A 23,629-nucleotide genomic window follows, 5' to 3' on the forward strand; every position below is an offset into this window, starting at 1 on the left:
CGCGCCGCGGGGACGCCCTGGGGGAGAGGGGAGGGGGTCCGTGAGGGGAGGGGTGCCGGTGGCGGCGCGGTATGCGAGCACGTTTCGATTGGCTTTGCTTGATCAGGTGTCGATGACTCAATGGTAAGGGAGAGTAACAATAAGACTACCAAAAATGTGTTTAAGTAGGTTTTAAATGATGCTGTGTATTTCGAGCCATTGTGCTCACATGTGGCAGCCTACCAAGGTCTCATTTCGTGTTCAGGAAGCCGAGCTGATGTTTGGAAACATCACTTAATTGCGACAGTCGCACGGCACTACACTTACACCGGTCATTGCTTTACACCTCTGTTGCCCTTCAAATGTCGCGGCTGAAACACATTAATCATTGATTTCATACATGCATGAGGAGCTGCGTTTTTAGAAGCGCGATATACATGCTAAATAATAGATCGGATAGCCAGGGCATGCCAGGGCATCGAAAATGCCATGACATTTGTATAAAGAATCAAACACATTGAGACACTAGCAGATCCAGGGGGGACATCAGACATTTGGGGCAAATGCTCCCCTCATAGCACCCGAAATCGATAAAAAAACGTTTTATCCAGAAAAGAAAGAAAGCTAAAATGCTTCTATCAGATAAAAGTATGCTGCAGAGCAGTGCACAAGTAATCGAAATCTGACGACTGACGAGTTTTTAAACTTTGAAGAAAGCGCCGCCGTGTTTGGCACAACTGTTTATGCATCTTTTCTGCACATTATGTGAAAATTTCAGACCCATGTCGCTCAAGGTCAGGTCACCAGGTCAGGTCAAGTGACCTCACCTCAGGAAAAGTTAGAATCCTCGTCATAGCTACACCGACTGAACGATCGCCCAGAAACTTTCAGCGATTGATAAGCCGTAACAGTATGCATGCGACGTGTATCTCGGAACTTTGATATCGGTGACCTAAGTTCAGGTCAATTTTGAGCCCTCTCCATATCAGTTAGAGAAAATTAAAAGGCGTCTCTTTTGGACGAACGCCATTCTTCTCACGTAGGTAACCATCGGGAATCGGGATACAGGTAAACTTGACAAACTGAATCGGAAAATTGCACCTGTGACCCCCTCCTTGTGTCCCTGAGGTCATCGCAGGTCATAAAAGGTCCCAAACAATTCTTTTTTGCAATATCTTATGTATAATAGAGACATGTACATAGAGCGGTGAAAACACCTTAGATCTATTCAGGTCGACGATACGGATTAGAGATGTCAATCGGATGCCAGCTTTTTGGTATACCGATACCAATCCGATACCAACTTGGTATTTGGTATTTAAATCCCAATATGAATTATGATTGGTATTTTGTTGGTATTATGAACCCTCACTAATGTATAAGAGGCTGAGAAATTGGTAAAAAGTTGGGATTTCCCTCATGTTTCCAAGTTGGTTTGGTTTCGGTATTTCCCCAATGTTTTGGTTGGTGTTTGGTTTGGTATCGGTATTCCGATTTTCCGTAACTGACATCACTAATACGGATCGACTGATATGCAACATGACTTGTTCCGGTCAGTTCATGATCTTGACCTTAGTCATTTTTTCTCAAAATGACCTGTTTGATGTTTATGTCAAAGTATAGTTCGTTAGATCTGTGAATATGATGTTAGTCTCAATTAAGTTTACCTGGTGCCTGGTGGTCTAAGCTATGGTCTGACCTAAGAAATGACCAGAACATCTCCACAATGATTTTGAATGTTCTATCGAATGCCGCTTACCACGTGTCAATACCTAGCCCAGGAGCCGAGTTAGAGAGGGTGTTCAAATACTCCCTCCCCATCTCCATCGATTTCGGGCGCTGCGAGGGGGCATTTGAATTTTGACCCCAAATGCCTCCCCCCTCCTCCTCCCCCTCTCTCTCCGCCAGTGACATTCACGACATATGTACACCTGGTGGCCATTTCGTAAGCAGTAGTTTATGTAGATGACGCTGCCGTCAGCGCCGTACAGCGATATCCTTCGACGAACGTCCTGCGGACGGGGTCGGATTCCCTCGTACGGGGCATTCCACGTCAAATCGAACAAAAATCGGCTGTTTTGCACCTTACCATCAGCGATTTCATAATAAATTTGTGAGCGAGTTCCTGTGTCGCCCCGGACATTACAATGATGTTTTTTGCACATTCTGACCACAGGTCTTCTAAATATAGGGCATCAAATTTTTACAAAATGTTGCATCTTTATATTTTTGAACGACCATAACTTTGGTTGTACTTGTTTGATTTGAATGAAATAAACCTTACTGTTTAGGTAATTTCTTAAGCATTTGTTTAGAATTGCATCGACTTAAATATATGACCTTGAAATTTGCTTAACTCTGTTCTTAAGCACAAAAATTGAAATAGCAAAAAACACGCCACCTTCGATTTGGCTCATTTTCATATATTTTATTGCCTACCATATTCTTAACAACCTGTGAAAAAATTAGAGTGGGCCATTCATAAGTTTTGAAGAAAATGGCACATATGCAAACGTATGTTAGCACGCGCAGTGGAGGGGGAAGAGTGAATTTCGCCCCACCCCTCCTGTTTTTCGCCAATATCTCATAATATTGATGCAAAATTACTTATGGCTACCTGTCCAGAATTGAATTGCACATCTCACCGTGCAAGCAATAAGAAAATCGGTTCACAACTGTTCTAGTAATAGCGGTGTAAAGTGAACATCCTGTCGCTGCGGCGACGCGGCGACTCGGCAGCCGGCGCCGACCGCTACGCGCCGCCTGAATTGTAGACTGTGCCGGGACGGAACGGAACGGTTCCGTCTTTACATCGCGCTCCTTACCGCTGATTACGTTCGATTCGCGTCAAATTTTGTGAGAAGACTAAGAAATGTACAGGCAATCTTATGGTGAAAGAATTCTGAAAATAGGTTGGTAAACAATTGAAATATGAACGTGTAAACACAAAATTGTGACTGCTGCGTTTCCCGCGTCGGCCGATCCCGCCTCAGCCGGCGACATGTTACTCTTAGCAGGACTCTAACTGCCATATTTATTATCGGATTAACTAGAAATTCCCCATACATACTCCAAAATGTATGTTCTTTCGTATAGTGAAGATCAAAAGACGTGAAGATATCGTTGCGTGATAATGTTTTCGTTGAATTTATTTCATGATGCATTTCCACACGGTTCAAAATTCACCGCAAAATACCGTTTGCCTGAGACACTTTTACAATGGAACGTGAATGCTTGACTACGATGACTATGCATTTCCATTCTCGCAGAGTTTGGGATATCAATAATCAGCAATCATTCATTTCAGAAAGTGTACACAAGCAAGCATGTCTTGACTCTGTCTTTCAAGGTCACGCGCGGTTGCGTGATGTTGATGCATGAAAACGGCGTTTGCCGCGAAAGTTATGAATGGCCCACTCCAATTTTTTCACAGATGGTTAGGAACATTGTGACGAACATAATATGTAAAAATTACTCAAATCGAAGGTGGCGTGTTTTTTGCTATTTAAATTTTTCTGTTTTAATTCAAGGTCAAATGCATTTCAAGGTCACTTCAATTTAATTTTATAATTAAAAATCAAAGCCTTATCAATTGCCTACAAGACCCTGTTAATATCAGTTTGATACCAGAAAAGGAACCAGAGTTATAAGCATTTAAAAAAATGATGTGTGGCATTTTTGGCTATATTCGATGACCTATATCTCGGCGATACGTTATCAAATTTCGAAAATATTATACGTAACTCAGTTTTGAACCATGCCCAGCCTGCCTACAAATTTTCAGAAAAATCGAAGGGGATGACGGATTTCGGTGTTTGATTTGACGTGGAATGCCCCGTACGGTACGTAATCTCGGCCATAATATCTCGATTGAGGAGGATATTGAAAACCGATAGGTCCGGCTTGTAATCCGTGATCTGGCGAGGGCTAGTGCCTAAAAGAGGTGGCAAAAATGTGGACCCGAGGACCCGGTCCAAAGAACCAGTCTGGACCCATATGTCCAGGAACCAGTCTGGACCCATATGGGTCCAGCCAGACCGGTTCCTGGAAATTTTCTGACTGGTCCAACCGGGTCCTGCCATATAAACCATACATCTTGCACACTACACATTATTGCAAAATATGAAGTGAATGGAAATTGTTTGTATTGTTCTTTGCACACTGTAGCTCAAACTATTCCCTTATCTCCCAGTGGGAAAAAAGCTGTTTTACATGATGCAACTAATGATACCTGCAAAAAGTTTGTACTAATTGACTTTTGGGGAACGGGTCCAACTGGATCCGATTTCAACTTAGACCGGGTCTGACTGGTTCCAGAAATGTCCAGACGGGTCTGGTTCGAGTCTGGTTCCCAAAATTTTCACCTTTTGCCACCTCTAAGTCATTTGCAATCGCGTCAGAAATGTTGTCGTTTCCTTCCACTGATGTAATAAAAATTATCTTAATAAAATGCTACGCGAGAAAAAAGCAAAATAAGGAACTTTTTTTAAACATTTCGGGCGTACGTCATATTATGCAAACTGCAAGTGCAACGTCCAATAGCACCCTTCTGGATATCGAGCAGTATATATGCTGCTCGGTATACTGCTACTGCACTAGTTTATTAGGTAGGCAACACCAGCGAGATGCGCGCCTGGCGTTCATAATGATCCCCCGAATTTGAAAAGAAACACGAAGTGGCTGTGGCACCCTGATGCGAGTGATTTATTGCTGTCTCCTGAACACATGAAGAATGAGTTTCGTGATACACCGACCGTCAAACCATTAGGATATAGACGTGGGTTCTGGTAACCGGTTGTTTTATTCATTTCGTGGACTATTATGGTTTTGACTTTTGAGGCTGATTTAGTCAGTCTCCTATGCTTTGTTTCCCGAAATGATGACCATTTTTCATCGTGGCTCCGCTCAAAAACGGCATGTCACTGTCTGTGTCATCCTGGAAGGCATAAAGAAAGGCTTAAAAAAGAAACATACACCTCTGTGTGCACTGTTCTGGAGCTGATTCTTGGTACATGATAGTTGTGTGTCCTAATCACTGTTGTTTTTCTGGGATTATTTTTTAGGTAGGTAACTGTTGAGTATCGCACTGTGCGTCGCACGCTCCACAGTGCGTCCAGCGCCCGGGGCGGGGTCGCGTTAAGCGGGCGGCAAGCTGGGTCGGCCAGCCTGGACAGAGGTGACCTGAGCTTCGGCAAGGGCGCGAGGGTGGAGGGCGATCCGGCTTGTGCTCATAGCTATAGGAACTCTGTTATTATCTTTAGAAAATAGGCTTTTTTGGTGAAGTAATGCATGGCACTGCAATGACCAAAGGAGGTTTATTGGCCATTTTCGAGAACAGTCCTGCGTCACAAAGAAAACCTTAAAACAGAATGAATGGTCTGTGCAATGTGCATGCAGTATGTACATTGTTCTGGATTGGCTGTTCCTATAGTGGTAGATCTTCATTGAAGCATTTTGAACAGCCGATACACAGGTTGGTCATATATTTCCAGTGCAATGTAACGCTACCATTTGTATAACAAAATACACAAAGACGTACTTAATACCTATCAACTTACTTTTTCATTTTCTTCCCATAGCCTCTTGTCAAAGCTCGGTTCATGATATAATACTTTGTCTTGCCACTCGCTAATTTAGCGTCGATCAGTCCCGTTTCATATGTTCACAGCTACAGCGACATTGGCAGTTGGCACTTCCATCACAAAGTAGCACAAAACGATCATGTTACAATGTTGGCCGTTTTGATTCATATTGCATCCTCCTATGAATGCACAAAAATTACCTCGTAAGTACTGAGGTTCTTGGACACAGATGTCGGGCAGAGCTGGCCCGCACGAAAATTGCGCTAGACTGAGACAAGGCGAACATACAACTAGCACATACACACTACTGAGCGGCAACGAGCAAATCGACGCAATAGAAAGACAGATGAAACGAAGAAAAGGCTTGCTCAAACTAACACTGGCCAGACGCAAAAGCCGTTTACCATACACTTACGCAAGTAGTGTTACTTTGCTAAGACATAACGGGCAAGCGAGACACCTGTATAGATCGGTAAGTACCTCTGGCCTTCGACAACATTGGCACAAATGACACAACACTGAGGTTCCGCGCACAACGAGACAGTGAAAAGTCCACCCAAAGTCCATGTCATGTTCGGTGTTTGGGCCTTTGATTTAGTTTATTTAAACATTGAGGAAGTTTCTCGGCACACAGGAATGCACATTGCACAAAGAAACGCACACATACTTGTTTAGAGCATTTGATGCTTTTATGTAGGTTGTTGTGTAACCTCGATATCAGCACGAAGACATCAGTTTATCGCTGCAACTGGCGCGGCGGCACCCTGTTCTTCATTCTCATCCTCCGTTGGCACGGCAGCCTCTTCTTCGGCATACACAGGCAGAGCTGCTCTGCTCTCGACTCCCTTGAACAAGTGCTGGATCTGTTCCAGCGTCATACCACGTGTCTCGGGAAGACAGAAGATGGCGAAGAGTATCTGTACTACGCTGACACCCGCGTGAAGCACGAACGCTCCTCCCAGTCCCACCGCAGCCTGAAGATCCGGGTACACCTTCAGAAGGATGAACGTGCTGAAGTTGATGGACATGATGACCATGTTGGCGCCAAGCGCACGTGTCTTGTTGGGTAGCAACTCGTTGGCGTAGCTGAAGGAGATTGGTCCGACGATGCAGACGTACGGCAGCACGACGACCACTGCACCCAACATCACCATCCATCCGAGATGTGCCCTCTCACCGGAGGGTAGGAAGTAGAAGGCAGCGATGATGCCACAGCCGGCCGTGCTGACCGCTCCGGCGACTCGCAGCAAAGTGAGACGTCCAAAACGCTCCACCAGAGGAATGGAAGGCACGGAGAGAAGCAGGGCAAACACGGGCACGACCAGCGCGCGCTGGTAACTGTCCAGAGATAGGTCAGCGGGATCGAGAACGATGGCGGTGATGAGAACCACAGTCTGACCACCACCCCAGACGAAGAGTACCATCTGTAGAGCGGCTAGCAGAAGCGGTCGCAACGTCTCCCTCCGACCCATCAGCCGCCAAGCTGACACTCCGTCATCGGCGACGGTCAGGGATCGCTGGATGACGGCTACCTCAGCGGCGGCGTCTTCGTGTGGGTGGAAGAAGAGGATGCAACGACGTGCTTCTTCTGCGGACCGTCCGTGGGCGAGCAACCACTTTGCTGAGTCGGGAAAGAAAAGAACGCCGCAAAGACAGATGCCGGGTGGCGTGCATCCGGCTACAACAAACAACGTTTGCCAGTCCAGGAACTGACCTAGCAGCAGCGCCGCTACCTGGCCCACGTACAGCAAACCGTTCATCAACGTCGTGTACAACGCTCTCCGATTAGGTGGCACAATCTCGGACACGTAACCACGCACAGTTCCCTCGGACATCTGCAGTGCCACAAACATCACAATCCGCCCGATCAGCACCCAGACGAAACTCTTCCCAAGCCCAGCAGATATGGCGCCCAGCGCATGAAGAGGCATGGCTACCAGAAGAAGACGTCGCGCGCCCAGCACTGGAGCTGCTGGTACGGCCAGCAGGCATCCCAGCATTCCTCCCAGCACAGTGGCGGCGATGGTCCAGTTGAGCTGATCATCGGTGAGGAAGCGATCCGGTTGTTGAGGGACTTGGATCAGTGTTACGCTGTGCATGCCGAAGTTCATTCCCAGACAGAGAATGCCTTGGCCGAGGATCACAGCAGCGAGAACCTGTCGACAGAAGAGAAGAGCTGGTGTGAGGCGGATGATGCGCGGACAAATGACAAGAAGAGCACACCGTGTGTGCGAAAGACCACACATCACAAATATCATCCGGTGGAGGGGTGGAAATCCTTCCAAATTTTCCCTGACTATAGCCGTTTCATATGTCCTAAGACCTAACTATCCCGCGGTGTCACGTCAGCTTCAGCCTGCATCGGTCATTTTATGCACGTGTGCACCAGGACGCTCGGCGAAGCCAGTGGTAACCGAGTAAAGCCTGAACCATAAAGCTTCAAAGCTTCATGCAAAAGTCGGATACCCCTGGCAGTATTCCTGAATTTGATACTGATATGTGGTCACTGGTCAGTAAGTCACTTCTTACCAGTGGCTACCGGGATAGTTATATGGCTTCATTAGGTATAGGTAAGCCTACATCAGGTGCAGCGCTTGTTGGAAAAGAAGATTCCGTATTTCTACCATTACGTAGTCTGCACTTCGTGGTCCTTAATTAATTAATTAAGCGTACAACGGTCGTCTGAGATTCTCAGTGAGTCCGGGGACCGGGTTTCAATTTCTCCAGGTCTGGTTGTGCAATGTGCAGCACATTAGTTTTACACTTCTTTGTTCGCCCTCCTTTCTTTGTATCGATATACCCCGCTGCAAAGTTCCGTATATCAAACTTATTCCCGAAAAGTTTATGTAGTAGATATGATCCGAACGCCTTGATCTGGTCAAGCACTCTGTTATCGCCATGTCCTCGCTACATACTCTGGTTTCTCGTTTGATTAACTATACAGTTTATATTTGATCGACTCACGTTTCCTCACCCAAGCGAGAGAAGTTTTCTATAGATCATTGGATACATTCTATTATGCCAATGACCGTTGGATGATTATTCAATTGGGGATATCAAATGTCGATTCCGAGTAGTACATCTTTGAATTTTGAAAGATATCGAGCATTCCAAAAGTGCACATAGTCATAAAAAATGAACCAGCTTGAGCGAAAAAAGGGCAGTGTAGGCTGTATAGAAGTCATCGACATATTTCCCGTCAGAATCTCAAGCATGGAATGAGACCTCTCCGTGAACCTCTGCAGTGGACCAAGGCGCATTGGGGCATAACCTAGGGGCGTTATGTCTCCGCAATCCGTCCTTAATTCAATTAGGACATTTTAATCTAACGGTAAAACAATGCATTTGAGATGCATGCGCTTATAGGCCAGCAGTAAGTATAGCGACCAACTGGCAACGCCATCCCTGGATCGATGCTATTGCATCATCGTACTTGTTGCATAAGAGCTGGCCGCGTGCCGTTATTGATCTCAACTCGAGCTGGGAAGACTCTACTGATGAATCTGAAATCCAGTAGGCGTGATCACTGACCAGAGTAGCTTCTTCTTAGAAGCCCCGACTGACCGGATGGGTCACTGGAGGGGGAGGGCAGGGGAGGGGAGGGGGAGGAATGTGCCCTCAGTGTGTGCGGACTATCGGAGCGGCGATGACGTCATCATGTCACATGATTCTCTGACCGTTTGCACCGAATTTCGTGCGTCATGGCTGGCTGTCTCGGTTTGCAGTGAAATTGGTGGGCGGTGGAAGGGGAGGGCAGCTGCCCATAGCGGAACGCGATGGTCAGCAGGCTACGCTGCAGGCTTTTTTAGATGAGAATGCTGGCCGGGTTATTATGAGTATGATTGTTTTAGACGGAGTGACAGCTTCCTTCATCGGATACCTAACATAGGTAGTTAAATTATACACCTTAATCTCAGATGCATATGAGGGGTCCAGAGATAGGTACTTCCACCGGTTATATTCCATGAACATATACATATAAGTGCACTTGGCCAATGGCCATGAGTGTGTCATACTCATGTCATGATTCATTATTCATACTTTGCATTTTTTGAGTGACACTAGCTTCCGCATTTCACTGATTATTGTTAAGTGCCGCCCGTTGACCGATATTACACATACGTTTCCGCTTGTAGCCAGCCACCCCATCAATCACTGTCCATTTACCGATGACAAGTCCATCTGTCCTGACAGGTCTGTCCTCCCTGAGCCCAGTCCAACGCTGTCAAACCGCTGGGTGTTTGTTGCCAAAACGTCCACGAAAACACCCTCAAACACCACCCGGGGCTTGACCGATAGCACGGAGAGACTGTCAAGTGGACATTTTTCGACTGTCACAGTCGCCGCCGCGGTGTTGTGACCAGGCGTTCAATATCTCCCGCAGCGCTATCATCCTAGCTCTCTGCTGGCCTGGATCCACGAGGCCCACTGAGCTCCTCTCAACATAGCGGGTATCCCATTACGCTGATGAAGCGCGTGGTATGGACGGCCTGTCAGGCAGTGCTGACAGACCCCTCTACCCCCTCCCCCGAGCCCCCCCCCCCCCTGAGCCCCCTCGAGCCCCCTCTGCACCGGGTCGGTCATGACGAAATTATAAACAAACGCTGGGAAGCAGCGCCGGTGGTTCTGTGCAGGAGATATATTGCAGGCCTGCAGAGTGGGAGACAGAGTCTGGTCCTGGAACAGGAGGGTATAGTGGGGGGGGGGGGCAGATGGCTTGGAACAGCTGATAATCACCAATTTGACTCAACCCCTAACATTTGTATTACTTCGTCTCGTTTCCTTATTTGCCAGCTGAAATAACGCTTAAAAAAGGCACAACGGCTCTGCTTAACTACAGTATCCAACCGCTTGACCATCATTGTCCGAACTAATTAGCTTGTGTCGTGGGATTACGGGGTCGCACAGGACATGTTGGGAAAAGAACGCACAGGAAAACTGGCTCATCGGTACAGAATATATGTTTCGAAACAATTGCATCTTGTTTTGTCAAACATGTGCGGGGCCATGACATTTCGGTAAATTGTCGCACTTTTCTAGATGTGACTTTTGTGAAATGTGTAAATTGTAATGATGTCAGGCACTGATGATGGCAAATGCGACTCCAAGTCAACGAGCCGATGCAAAGAGAATCCAGATGCAATAGGGACCGTACATTAGTTTTTAACTGCCAGCGTTTACTGCAGTTGAAGCGTAAATCCTGGTCTGGCATGACTTGGAGAAAAAGGTTACAGGTCAAAATTCGTTTGAGTGAACATCTGTTATGCATAGCCCAGTGGCATCGCCCAGTTTTAGCACAGTTAAGTTGCGCATTAAGAGCTCCCCCGTTAGACACGTATGTTGACGCCCCAGGGGGGCCTGGCGAGCCCCAAACAGATGTCAGTTGAACCACCCATCAAATCTCAAATGCCACTTAAACCAGACATTACTGCCGCCAGGCGCTCAAGACAGGCATTGGTTTTGTAATCGAAAATTGGCACGTGTGAGAAATTTAGCAACAAACACAGGCCGGATGGCCATGGTAGCGATGTACTAAATGTTTGCTTAAAAACCTCGTGCGATCTGGTTATACTCGAACATAGATATCACGGGGCTCGATGGGAAAATTCATCCTCGTGAATGTCAATAGAATCTATATTTTGAATACACCATTTTACATTTACACATAGCTATCTTAAGACATCGATATCTAATAGGTACCTACAACTTTTATTAGTTATCTTATTGTTTTATTTATTGGTCGATCAATTAATTTAATGATATATTTATTATTTTATTCCTCTAACTGTTTTCAGCAAAGCTGATAGATGCATGTTAATCGTTGCCTTTCGATAGGGAGACCCACTTTACAGAAGCATGTAACAATGATTTACAAAAACGGTGACTCAACTCAATATGTTCACTGTGAATAAATTTAGCGACAACCACCTTTGTTTCTTTTGACAATAGTTCTGCATGCTTCATAGCGTCAACAAAGACAGCTTCCTCAAAATAGCTTTAATCTTTCAATGTTCCCTGCCCCAGATGCTTCCAGTGCTTCTGAGTTATTTTTCCTATCTGTTCAGCATAATTCAATACGTTATAATTACTTTCTGAACAGAACTTTTCTTACCTATATTTGTAAGCTGCATGACTATCGATGACATACCGTCCGATCGGGTATTTTCGGGTCATGGAGAGGGGAGAATTTGGATGCCAAAGTTTATCGTACCCATCTAAGCCGTAATTGTTCCCTCCGATTCAACTGACCAACTGGCTGCGGCTGCTCCCACCAACTGCAGACAATACCCCGTCAGGAATTTCCTATATCGAGCGCGGTAGTGTTGTTGTTAGTGAGTGGACGAGGGGGAGACCGGCTGGTCAACGAATCTTTGGCTGGCCGGCGGCCTAGGAGACACCCCTTTCCCGACCCGGCCCGACCCGACGGTGCAGCGTCTCGCTGTGTGTGTGTGTGTGGGGGGGGGGGTCTGTCCGAGGCCGACAGCGTCTCCCCCCCCCCTACCGTCCCAGCCCGGGGCGGTCCCTCCTCTCCCGCTGTGGGGACCCATCCCCACCGACCCTCTGAGACCGCGTTCCCTTTCATCTAATATACCCCAGCGTCGCCCTTCCCCGTCCCGGCCCGGGGCGGTGCATACCACGTGTTCTATCCCCGGGCCCTGAGGGGCTGCGTCCCCTCCCAGAGGACGCCTGAGAGGACGACGCTACCTGCGGTAGGATCAGTGCTGGTATGCGAGTACGCTGCCGTCCAGGGCCCTACTCCCCCTTCCGGCGGAGAAGGGTAGTCTGGTCGGAGGCTGCCGGCTTGTGTGGTCAGTGTGCGCACGTGAACAGAGACTGGTGTAAGTTTGGTCTACGAAACGGCTCGAACACGGGCTCTCACCACCGAAGTCTAACTCTTTGCCAACTGAGCTACAGGACGGGCTAGAACGCTCGAAGACTCACAAATTGGAAGAAAACACGGAACTCAAGAAACTTCCGGACATGTGTGTCATCATTACTCCATTACCTACGTGGCAGGTAAGAATAACAAAAGTTGCATGGAATGTGAATGAAGAATAAATGCAAAAGCTATACCCTAACCCTTTCGGCAAGGGTTTCCATGATATTCGTGAAATTTGGTCCTTGGGAGAGTTCTGCCAATATCAACTTTACGTACGCCACCGATGTTAAACAAAACTTTTATGAACAATCTTAACAGGTAATTAATTATTTTGATATATGATATCATAAATTTTTGCTAAACATAGCACCTTATGCACAAAATAAATAAGTACAGAATAAACTGCTCCATTGATCCGTGAAAGCCTTATAACTGTTGTCCTTGTGTCTGGCTTTTACTATTCTCATCGAACCAAGTCACAAGCATCAGCAACAAACACCATCAAAAACGTTACGACTGCATGCCACGTTTGAGAAACATTACCTGTTTGACGGTGCCAATCCAACTGCCGGTCGGGCGCTGCTCAGGCTCCCTCGCCTGCGTCGACTCTTGCTTCTCCATATCTGCTCCTCCCGTGGCCCCTTCCAGTGTCTCCGTATCCTCCATCATAACTTCAACGAGTCTTCCCCCTAAACTCTCCCGCGCGCACGTGCTCGCTCCGACCGACCGCTCCCGACTCCGTCACCCCTCTGGTGTATGGTGTCGGCGCGACTCGGATGGTACCCCCCCCCCCCCCCCCACCGACGCTGCCTCATGGATCGTCGGTGGCCAGAGGCGGGTCCAGCGGTGGTGTGTCGGGACGGCATGGTTTGGTGCCTAGGAGATGAAAACAGCTCTGGATCACCCAAACAATGCATGGAGATGATTTAACTATTTATAGCGAGAGATAAAATCGTACGTCTGTTTAGAATAAGCTGTATGTATAAAGACGGTGATTTTTCTCAGTGCGAACTTGCCACGATATATGTTTGAAGTTTGAACTAACATGCAAAATAAAGAGATGAGATGCGTTACTATGACAAGACCGAGTTCAAGTGGACCTAAATGTAAATGAAGGATTAAACGTGCGTTAGGAAAGACGGAAACTGCGAGTGAAACTAGAGTGCTAATTGGACATGATGCTGGCCCGAAAATCTCTTCAATTTAATCAGATTATAACTTATAAGCGATATATTTTTCTTCATATTCCGTATTGCTAAAGGCGCATTAGTAGAAATGAGATAAAAACCACTTCAAGAGTTAATCAAACATCAACATTTACATGGATAAACGCTTGTGGCCTCAGCTCAAATCACAAGAGCCCCGGCACCGAGACATCATATTTATTTACATTTGATTTATTTGAACATTTATCAGATGGATCAAAATTAATTACTTTGTCCATTTTTGCACGTATCGTTGTCAACACCATGATTGTGATGCGTCTTCTGTTGCTAAACATCAAGGAAGGTTTTTATTTTTTATTTCTTGTTTAGAAAAAAAACTATGTTGAGAGCCCGCTATAAGGCTTTCTGGATCCGCCGATGCATGAAGACACCGACAGTTAGACATCCCGACTAGTGTAATCAATCTTCTGAAGGGATGGGGGTAGGGGAGGGGGATACGGGGTACAGAGTCCGCCCACGCCAGCAGATCAGACAATCCAACCACCGGATACTTCCGGGAGTCCACGGGTCCACACCGGAAACTGGGAGTCACATGCTCCCGGCCCAGATAGCGCCCAGGCCAGTCAGACTCAGCATGCAGTTACCGGATACTGTGCAGTGTGCAGCTACCCGTCCTTTGCTGCTATTTTGGCATACACGTAAGTACCTCTATAGTCTATGCCTATGCAGGGCGCAGGGTCTCATGCAAGACATTTTTGCTGTGTTTTTAAGTGATGAAGATTGTTGCTTACCTACATAGTTACCTAAAATATTTGCAATATTTTAAGCTCGGTCTAAGATACATTTAATGTGACTTGGATTGATGCAATACGAATCGCACTGAGTTGGACTCCAAACGCTGCCCCATAAGAGAAATATGAGATATGAAGCTCATGGTTTATAATGACCAGAGGTGGAGTGTTTGTGAAAGGACAGGGATACTTTTTCACCATTTGTTGTAAAGGCACATTCTGCACACTGGGCCAACCGGTGACCAAATTTCTACAAAGCGGATTGTGAGCAACATTACCCTCTTTTAGGCGCTGAATCACTTACCGAAGCAAAAACAAAAAATGATAGCTGAATGCTGCCAGCCAGCGTCTGCAGAAAGAGTGCGCATGTGCGCGAACCGTCGCCGAATTGCGGGAAAAGGTGAACCCCTTCTCTTTTCAGCATGTATCAGCCTTGTATGTATCCAATATGTACCAACCTTATCGAACCTTGCGACCACTTTACGAAATAACATCTGACTGCCTTATGTTTGCGGATGACGTTAAATTTACCGGCACGTCTTTCACCATCTGACGTACTGCAACTGCAGTGCGGTGTTGACCAGCTATCACCGACAGCATGGTTCGTCAGGGGGACTGACACAAGCTCCGTCGATATGCAAATCTCTCTCGACCACTCCCAAGCGTGCCCCAGACCAAGTATTGTATCGCTGGTAGCGAGCTGGAATCTGTTGTTGTAAAATTAGAAGACTTAATAGGGCACCGCCTGGGCTATCTGCCCGCGGTAACCAGGTTGGAGGTCGGATCCGATCCGGCGGCACCTGTGGTGGATAATTTCTCTGGTGGTAATGATTACAAATAAGCAAAGAAACAGATAAGCGAATAAATGTTTATATTTATCATAGATAACATGAATCCGAGCAGAATATCGTACGCAGTTTACATTAACTATCAGGGGCGGAGCTTCCTTCCCAGTTGGTGGGGCGGCTGCTCCACTAATAAATGTTTTGCCCCACCAACCTTAGCTGATTTGTAGGACCTCGTTGCCTTACAAATCAATCTTTTACGCACTGAGGACGTTTTTAATCTCGTTGTAATGCAAAATAATATATCTGTAATGATCTGCATTGTTTCAGGGTGTCATTTTATTCAACTTGAACATCAGACCGACTTTTTGCCCCAAAAACTTCCCTGGAAAAGCTCGACCCATGTTAGCTTTGGCGCCGCCGAGCGAGCATGGAAACTAGAAGGAAGTCGCCAGAGCACCGATGTAGGAATGTCACCTGCAGAGCAGGGGTGGATAATTAGGGGTTCTGGGGGTGCTCGAGCACCCCCTGAAATTCAAGTCACCGTGCGGCGTGCAATAGTGCTCCAGGGGTGCTTAACTTACGTCTGAGACACAAACTGCTTTGCGTGAGCCGCGAGGAGGGTGATGCTGCTTGGAAAACGTAACTACCTACATACACATACTTTTCTACGCAAGAATTCGAAGCTTCCATTCGCCAGATGCTAGAAAAGCACCCCCCTGGGATTATGACAATGCTCCGCTCCTGCTACAGAGCTCCGCTTTTGTCGAACGCCGAATCTAGTGTGCGCCAGCCATAGCGCAGTGAAATAATGCGTAAAAAGTATGTTTATGTAGCGTATGATTCTTAAACAACTCAAATATTGTCCTGGTGGCTGTGCCCCATTTCGAAAAGCAGCGATCAACCGGAATATGTGTAAAGACTCAGATATGGCGACGATATGATCTGTTGGGTCACAGGGCCAGGGCGTGCAGGGGTGTTCTTCGGTAGTGCTTCCGGCAGTAAGGTGGTGTTCAGTGCTCACCGATCCCCCACCCTTATACCCCCCCCCCTCTGTCACCAGACTTTATTGCTGTTTACATGTCTCACCGAGCAGCCTGTCGAACATTGCTGTCTGGAAACTCTCCCGTCTGGTTATCTCGGTCGGCGTATGTTTTATCTCGGCAGCTCGGCCAGCCAGCTGGCGGCGGGAATCGATACAGCGCGGTCACTGACCCAATGACGTCACTGATGACGTCATCATAGTGCCAGGAACGTCACCTCAGATACCCAGTCGCATGACCTGAGTTAGGCTGCTGGCAGGTGCAGTTTAGTGCTAAACGGTTGATATTTTCCATTTTGTTCTTATGAAATCCAACATAGTCTTAAATCATGCCTTTCTAGTTTCTATAGTCATTACTCACACGTTTTATATGTCATTCGACGCGCCATGGCGCGAGGAATGCAACGGTGTTAAAGGGACACTCCCACCTTAACATTAGTTTTGAGTTGAGATAGCCAAATTGGTGGCCATGGCCTGCAAATACCGGTTTGGGCACTCACAACATCGACAAATGCTTTAATTCGGAGATATGGAATTTCAAACTTGCAGTTTTCGGATTCTAAGGGGCTAGTGCATTGGTATGCCCCCTTAGAATTTGTGACGTCAGTGGAGATCTAACGATTTTTAAATCTTTTACTAAAACGTTTGGTAGCACGCGGTGGTATATGCTGCTTTGCGCGCAACAAATGCCGCACTTTCAAATAAAGTCGCTAGGAACAGCGGAGATCCCAAAAAGTAAACAAAAGTAAAAGTCTAATATCTTGAAAACCGGTGAATATTTTTCGATGAAATTTGGTAGATATTCGTTTTCGCTCTTTCTGAACCGAGCGACATCACTTTCGTGCCAATTCATTAACTTTTTTGAAGGTGGGAGGGTCCCTTTAAAGTTTTTCCTCTAGCTATGCAATGTAAAAAGTATTTTTTGTAGAGAGGACTTCTTCGGCAAAATTAACTACGTCAGTTAAAAACGTATTACTCGATACGTCAGCTTTAGCAGAGTAGAGCCTTATAATGGGAAGAAAACAGTGGCTCTGTAGACCCCCTCCCCCTCCCTCGGACAGGCCCCTGTGCAGATGATCCCGAACCTTAAACAGAAAAAAGGTTAAAATGCTCTAGGGAATCGGTTCGCCCTTCTAAAAATCCATTCTATATCCTAGCATGCTCATTTACTGTGATGGATTTATCGGTGCCTTCGACTCGACTCGACTCCGACCCCGGCTTCCAAAACCGACTCCGACTCCGGCCAGAGCTGTCGACTCCGACCGACTCCGACCCCGACCTCGCAGCCCTCAGCTCAGAGGCGCACGTGGCCCCTCCATGATAAGATCCGTAGGTCTTCGTAGGTCTGTCGTATGGAGGGTCCTCAAAGTAGAAAGGGTCCTCAGAGACTGTCATAGTGCCATAGGCCCTTGGACGCCGACGGGACCCTCAGAAGCCAGTATAGGGCTGTTGAGGCCGGCGGAGGCCCTTAGAAGGACTGCCGCCTCACACTGAGCCTCGCATGCGGGTTGCGAGTTTTTGGGTTTTCGGGTTTCTTAAAAATTAAAGAATGCACTCTGTGTTTAGTGACCCACACCACCATGTAACAAGCGAGTCTGCATGTTTTCAGCCAAGGCCCTATATACCAGGTAGGGTCGTCCGGCGATTCTACCTGATCGTGACGTCAGCTCGTGACGTCATCTGGGGGCAAGTCTTGAAGTCCCGTTTAAGTCCTATGCAAATGGGCGATTTTTGAAGCGCTGTAGAACAAACTCTGCTTAAGCTAGCACAAAACTAAGTGCATCATCGGAAAGCCGAGACATTTTTCTTTATATTATCTAAAAAGCGTTTTTCACAAAACCCACTAGTTTTTCCAAAAATGCGTAAAAAAGCCCCCATGCCTCCGCAGCCTCCCTTCCGCCGGCCGTCACGCCGCCGCGGTAGTGTAGTGGTTAGGATGCTTGCGCCGTAATCCAAAGATCGTGCGTTCGAATCTAGGCGCGGGTCGTACTTAAATCGAAATTGCAAGCAGAATATGTGTTTTTCTTGATAAATCACTTATACTACAGCTAACCGTTCATAAAACTATCGATAACAATTGACTGAAACCCAAAATATAGAATACATTCTAATAAAACAAATTCAAATATGGCGGGCGTTGCGCCAGGCTCCGCCCCCGACTCCGCCCCTTCGTGTGACGTCATCTGTGCACTTGGACACACAGGGAGATAGGGGACGACATGGGCCTGGTTTTCAGCATGCGAGCCAACTTGCAACTTGCATTACAAAAGTTGATTTTGAGTCAACTTTCGAATTTCCTCGCTGCGAGGGCTGCGAGCTTTGGCGTATTTTGTTGAAGTCGATTTTTGGTTCGTTGTGCTGATATTGCAATAATATGCAATTTTCTGAGGGTGTACCGGCTTCACTGCATTCATGTAGTGACCATAAGATAATGCTTTGATCTCTCCATGAATGAGTATTACACCCGCGAATCAAAAACCCGCAGACTCGCAACCCGCATGCGAGGTCCAGTGTGCCGTGTGGGGCGGCCTTAAGTGGCTCTCAAAGATCGGCGTCCGAGCCTTCAGAATCAGCAGTGGAAGATCGGAGTGGTGTTCACAAGTGCCGGCCTGAGGGCCCTCAGAGGTCGGTTTGGGTCCCTCGGAAGCTACATAGCGTGGGATCCCTTCTTAGAGTTCAGTGGGACTGTTTAGGAGCCTACGCACGGCCCTCGTTAGCCCTGTGACACTTCAACGGCACTTGAACATGTCAACGACCTTTGGCCAGAGTTGGAAAAGACCCCGACCCAGCCTCGAATTTTTCGAGCTAGGTCTTGACACTAGAATTTCGTGTCAGCATACTACATAGACGCCGACCCGGTCTCTGCGAGTGGACGGAGCGCTGCTTCCGAGAGGAGGTAAGGGGGGGGGGCGCTCCCAGCTCCGCAACAGTGGTGAAAGCCGAGTGTAAAATTCAGCTAACACCAGCTAAGATATGGATTGAATCAAAGTTTAATATGTTCGAGCCTGGAGCCGAAGTCCTGAAAATTTTGGCGACTCTCACTTCGACTCTGGCTGGGACTCCCGACTCCAACCGATTCTGACTTCACAAATCACAGCCATTCTTGAGAACGATCCCCATTTTTGCCGACCCCAAAATCTCATCGGATCTACATCGATCTCAGGGGGTGCCCGGTCGGAGGTGTGGGGGGGGGGGGCGAGCTGCCCCGCTTGCCCCCCCGTGGCGACGCTAATGCATTGAAGAGCCTTGGAATGTCTGTGTAATACAACGTATTGTATCTCTAATGATAGGAATTTATCATTGTGGTATTTCATTCAACTTGACAATCAGCCATTTCTGGTTTGACGACTTTTTGCCCCACCAAATTTCCTGGAAAAGCTCCAGCCAAGCCCAAGCCGGAGGGTGGCATTTTTTCGATAGGCTATGAGCCGCTAGGGGCTTCGGCCCCCAGAGCCCTCCTCCCCCCGATCCACGCCTGCCGCGAATTAGTCGCTGCAGCCTGCATGTCAAATACCAATCTGTCGCTAATTACTTAAACTTGAGCTTCATCGAGTGAAAAACTTCAAAAGTTTAGCATTAGTTTGGCTTTAGTAAAGGTTTCTTTCAAATCTGGTAGGATCTTACGACGCTGTTCTGAATTGTGTCCATATTGAATCGGCTCGTTGCTGCTCGTCTCAAACAGTGCGGCTGGCTGCATGCGATCCTGCTCGAGGTCAATCACGGACAAGATAATTTGAACAAATTTTACGTGCGTAAAGTTGCAGCATATTCACATTCAGATTCGCTTGCACATTCGTGGACCCCTTAGATTTGGCTCAAAATTGCACAACTGATAGATTTTGATGTAACGGAAGTTAGCCCACATTCAGCCCAGATTCGGCCCAGCCCAGATTGGGGCTGCTAAATCTAGGGAAAAATATAAAAACCGTTTTACGCCTAAACGGCTGAACAAAACTGAAAAATAAGACCACCATTTGAAAGATGTCTTCATCCCGGACCTAATCATATGGTTAAGTACCTGATCAATTAAACCAAAAGTATGATTTAACCAGGATGAAAATTTTCGGTCAATGGGGCGGCCCCAACGATTTTCTTCAAAATCGGCATGGTGATACTACAGGCCGAGATGATCAATCTGACTGAAAAATATGGGCATTGAAATCTATGGGGTAAAAACGCCCTTGGAAAGTTTTACCCACGAATTTCTGCAAGTGTATTGCACGCATCCCCCTAATATGGGTATCATATGAAAGCCCATGAAAACCAAAACAAAATAGTGGGGAAAAGTTACTCTTTACCCCATTCAAGGTAAAGTTTACCCAAGATGAAAATTTTCGGTCAATGGGGCGGCCCAAACGATTTTCTTCAAAGTCGGCATGGTGATACTACAGGCCGAGATGATCAATCTGGCTGAAGAAACGCCTATGGGCATTGAAATCTATGGGGTAAAAACGCTCTTGGAAAGTTTTACCCACGAATTTCTGGCAAGTGTATTGCACGCATCCCCCTAATATGGGTATCATATGAAAGCCCATTAAAAACCAAACAAAATAGTGGGGTAAAAGTTACCCATTACCCCATCCAGGGTAAACTTTACCCTGGATGCACATCTTTTCCATCCCTGGATGCACTTTTCCAGATAGGTATGCACATCCATGCACATTTAAATTGCATAGGTGTTGCATAGTTCTGGACGGCATTCAAAGGGAGTACCATTTTCATGTTCAGGAGATCAAGGAGCATCATTCTTGTGATTTTGAACGAAATCGGAGGGGTCCGCCGAACGTATATGCAACACCTATGCAATTTGATTGTGCATGGATGCGCATATCTGGAAAAGTTCTTGACGGCGTTCAAAAGGAATACCATTTTCATGTTCAGGAGGCCAAGGAGCATCATTCCTGTGATTTTGAACGAAATCGGAGGGGCCCGCCGAACGTGCATATGCAACACCTATGCAATTTGAATGTGCATGGATGCGTATATCTGGAAAAGTTCTTGACGGCGTTCAAAGGGAGTACTATTTTAATGTTCAGGAGGTCAAGGAGCATCATTCCTGTGATTTTGAACGAAATCGGAGGGGTCCGCCGAACGTGCATAATGCATATGCAACACCTATACAATTTGAATGTGCATAGATGCGCATATCTGGAAAAGTTCTTGACAGCGTTCAAACGGAGTACCATTTTCATGCTCAGGAGGTCAAGGAGCATCATTCCTGTGATTTTGAACGAAATCGGAGGGGTCCGACCAGGTCCGACAAATTTGCTTTATCAGTGGCAAATTCGAATATCCCTTGTATTTAACTGTTAGCTGTATGAAAGAGGTTTTATGGCTGTTTTTTACATTTTGGTACAGCAACGCCCCTTGGATTTCAATATATTGTTTTTGTAGGAGGTAGTGCGAATGTCCATCATAAATAAAGCTGTCACGTGTCAAATAGCGCCAAGAGGTGAGCAAAGCCAAAGGTGCATGACCTTGAACGACCTGAACTAAAGTTGCTCATCCTGAAAAAAACCATGAGACGGCATTAAATACAAATTAGTTTTTTTTTAATCAGCTCTTATGTTTACATAAAATTAGAAGTTTTCCAAAAGTTGGGTTGGGTCCGATTTTTCCAATAATGGTTACGGTCCAGAATATGTTAGCAGTAAAACAAATGTGAATACCTATTTTGAGAACCACTTGACGACGTGAAATAAAGCATGATTTTCGGAATCAAAAGCTCAAAATCTATCAGTTGTGCAATTTTGAGCCACATCTAACAGGTCCGCGAATGTGCACGCGAATCTGAATGTGAATATAATGCAACTTTATGCACGTACAAATTTTTGGGTGTGTCTAAAAAGCAGACGAGATTAGCAGACGAGCCCATGCTCAGTATCCACTGAACCGATTTGGATAATTTCTTTATCATTCAATAGCAGGGAACGTATATAGGTGCCGTTTTTCGTTTGTTTGGCGATTGGTTCACTCTGACTGGACCAATCGGACCAAAATGGTCTAGAACCATAGACCTCCTTAACCCGCGAGTTGCTGGGGGGGGGGGCGTTAAACGCCCCCACTTTTTTCGCCGGGCCATAGGATAAAAACGGCGCGCCGCAGGCGCGCCAAAATTTAGGTACCTGTAGGGAATTGATGGAAGTTTATTGTGACAAAGTTTAAAAAAAATTCGGTCGGAAAATTTTTGAGATATCGAGGTTTTAGTGACGTTATGATTTCTGAGTTTTCGACCAAAAACGGCATATGTTCAAAAAATCATATAAAATCACAGAATAGACATACAGACATGCCGTAAACGCCATTAGACTGCCAATACCATGGACAATCAAATGGCTATCTTCGATTATTGATTATCGTTCTGCATTTTCCAAAATCTTGAACTGAATCTTGGCAATTTCTCGCGACTACTTCACGACCATGATACATACATTTCTTAAATTGAACTTTTTGAGCCAAACACGTACACATACGATAAAATGAATGTCACCATCGGGTTCTACGCCCGAAATTACCCATAAAACATGTGTCGCAGGCTGCGAATATCAGTTTTGATTTTCGGGGATATGTGCCTACCCGGTTGACCTGACCTTGACCCTGACCTATGCTTGACTGACCCCTACATGGAGCTGACACTCTTGTAGGCCTTATATGATGGATTGTGCACCGTTTTGACAACGTTTATGACGAGAGGCGCCCATTGCGAAGCCCTGAAGTCCATGCTACTGAAAGCCCGATTTCAGGTGTTTGACCTGACCTTGACCCGACCTGTGACCTCAAAATTCAACTTTAAAGTACTCATCTGAAGCGTCTCGTCGCGCTCTTTCGTTTGCCGCCTCGTGCGTTTCGCTGCGCCTATTGGTTCTCGAGTTATCGGCTGGGGGCGTTTAACGCCCCCCCCCCCCCAGCAAACGGTGGGTGGCGAAATACCCCAGCAACTGCCGGGTTAAAAGCAGACGAGCCCATGCTCCGAAACTACTGGGCCGATTTCAATGAAACCTTCACCATTAGACGCGCCGTGGTCTGAAACGGTGCCGTATTTGATATTTTTTGTTATTGGTCCACCCTAAGTGGTCCAAATCGGTTCAAAACCCCTAAAATCTGTTGCAGACGAACCCATGCTCCGAAACTACCGGACCGATTTCGATGAACCCTTCACCATTAGACGCGTCTTGGTCTGAAACGGTGCTGTTTTTGATATTTTTTATTGGTCCACCCTAAGTGGTCCAAATCGGTCCAAAACCCCTAAAATCTGTTGCAGACGAGCCCATGCTCCAAAACTACTGGACCGATTTCGATGAAACCTTCACCATTAGACGCGCCGTGGTCTGAAACGGTGCCGTTTTTGATTAATTTTTTATTGGTCCACCCTAAGTGCCGGTCCCGTAGCTCAGTTGGTTAGAG

General features: G+C 46.6%; 1 protein-coding gene across 1 annotated transcript; it reads right to left on the minus strand.

Moving 5' to 3' along the window:
• Positions 1–5,447: 5,447 nt before the first annotated feature.
• LOC122363537 (facilitated trehalose transporter Tret1-2 homolog) lies at positions 5,448–13,199 on the minus strand. The gene is made up of 2 exons (XM_043332953.1): positions 12,985–13,199; positions 5,448–7,717 (listed from the first exon to the last, which is right to left on the minus strand). The coding sequence occupies exons 1-2, from the start codon at positions 13,108–13,110 to the stop codon at positions 6,293–6,295; spliced, it is 1,551 nt and encodes a 516-aa protein (XP_043188888.1). The 5' UTR covers positions 13,111–13,199; the 3' UTR covers positions 5,448–6,292.
• Between the last annotated feature and the right edge of the window lie 10,430 nt (positions 13,200–23,629).

This window comes from Amphibalanus amphitrite, unplaced genomic scaffold (genome assembly GCF_019059575.1).
Source record: "Amphibalanus amphitrite isolate SeventyFive unplaced genomic scaffold, NRLGWU_Aamphi_draft 000626F_arrow, whole genome shotgun sequence".
In the NCBI taxonomy this organism is placed as follows: Eukaryota; Metazoa; Arthropoda; class Thecostraca; order Balanomorpha; family Balanidae; genus Amphibalanus; species Amphibalanus amphitrite.

Coding starts and splice junctions, on each gene's coding strand:
- LOC122363537 (XM_043332953.1), bottom strand. CDS start 13,110: ATGATGGAGGATACGGAGACACTGGAAGGGGCCACGGGAGGAGCAGAT. Junction 7,718..12,984: donor GGATTGGCACCGTCAAACAG/GTAATGTTTCTC, acceptor TTCTGTCGACAG/GTTCTCGCTGCTGTGATCCT.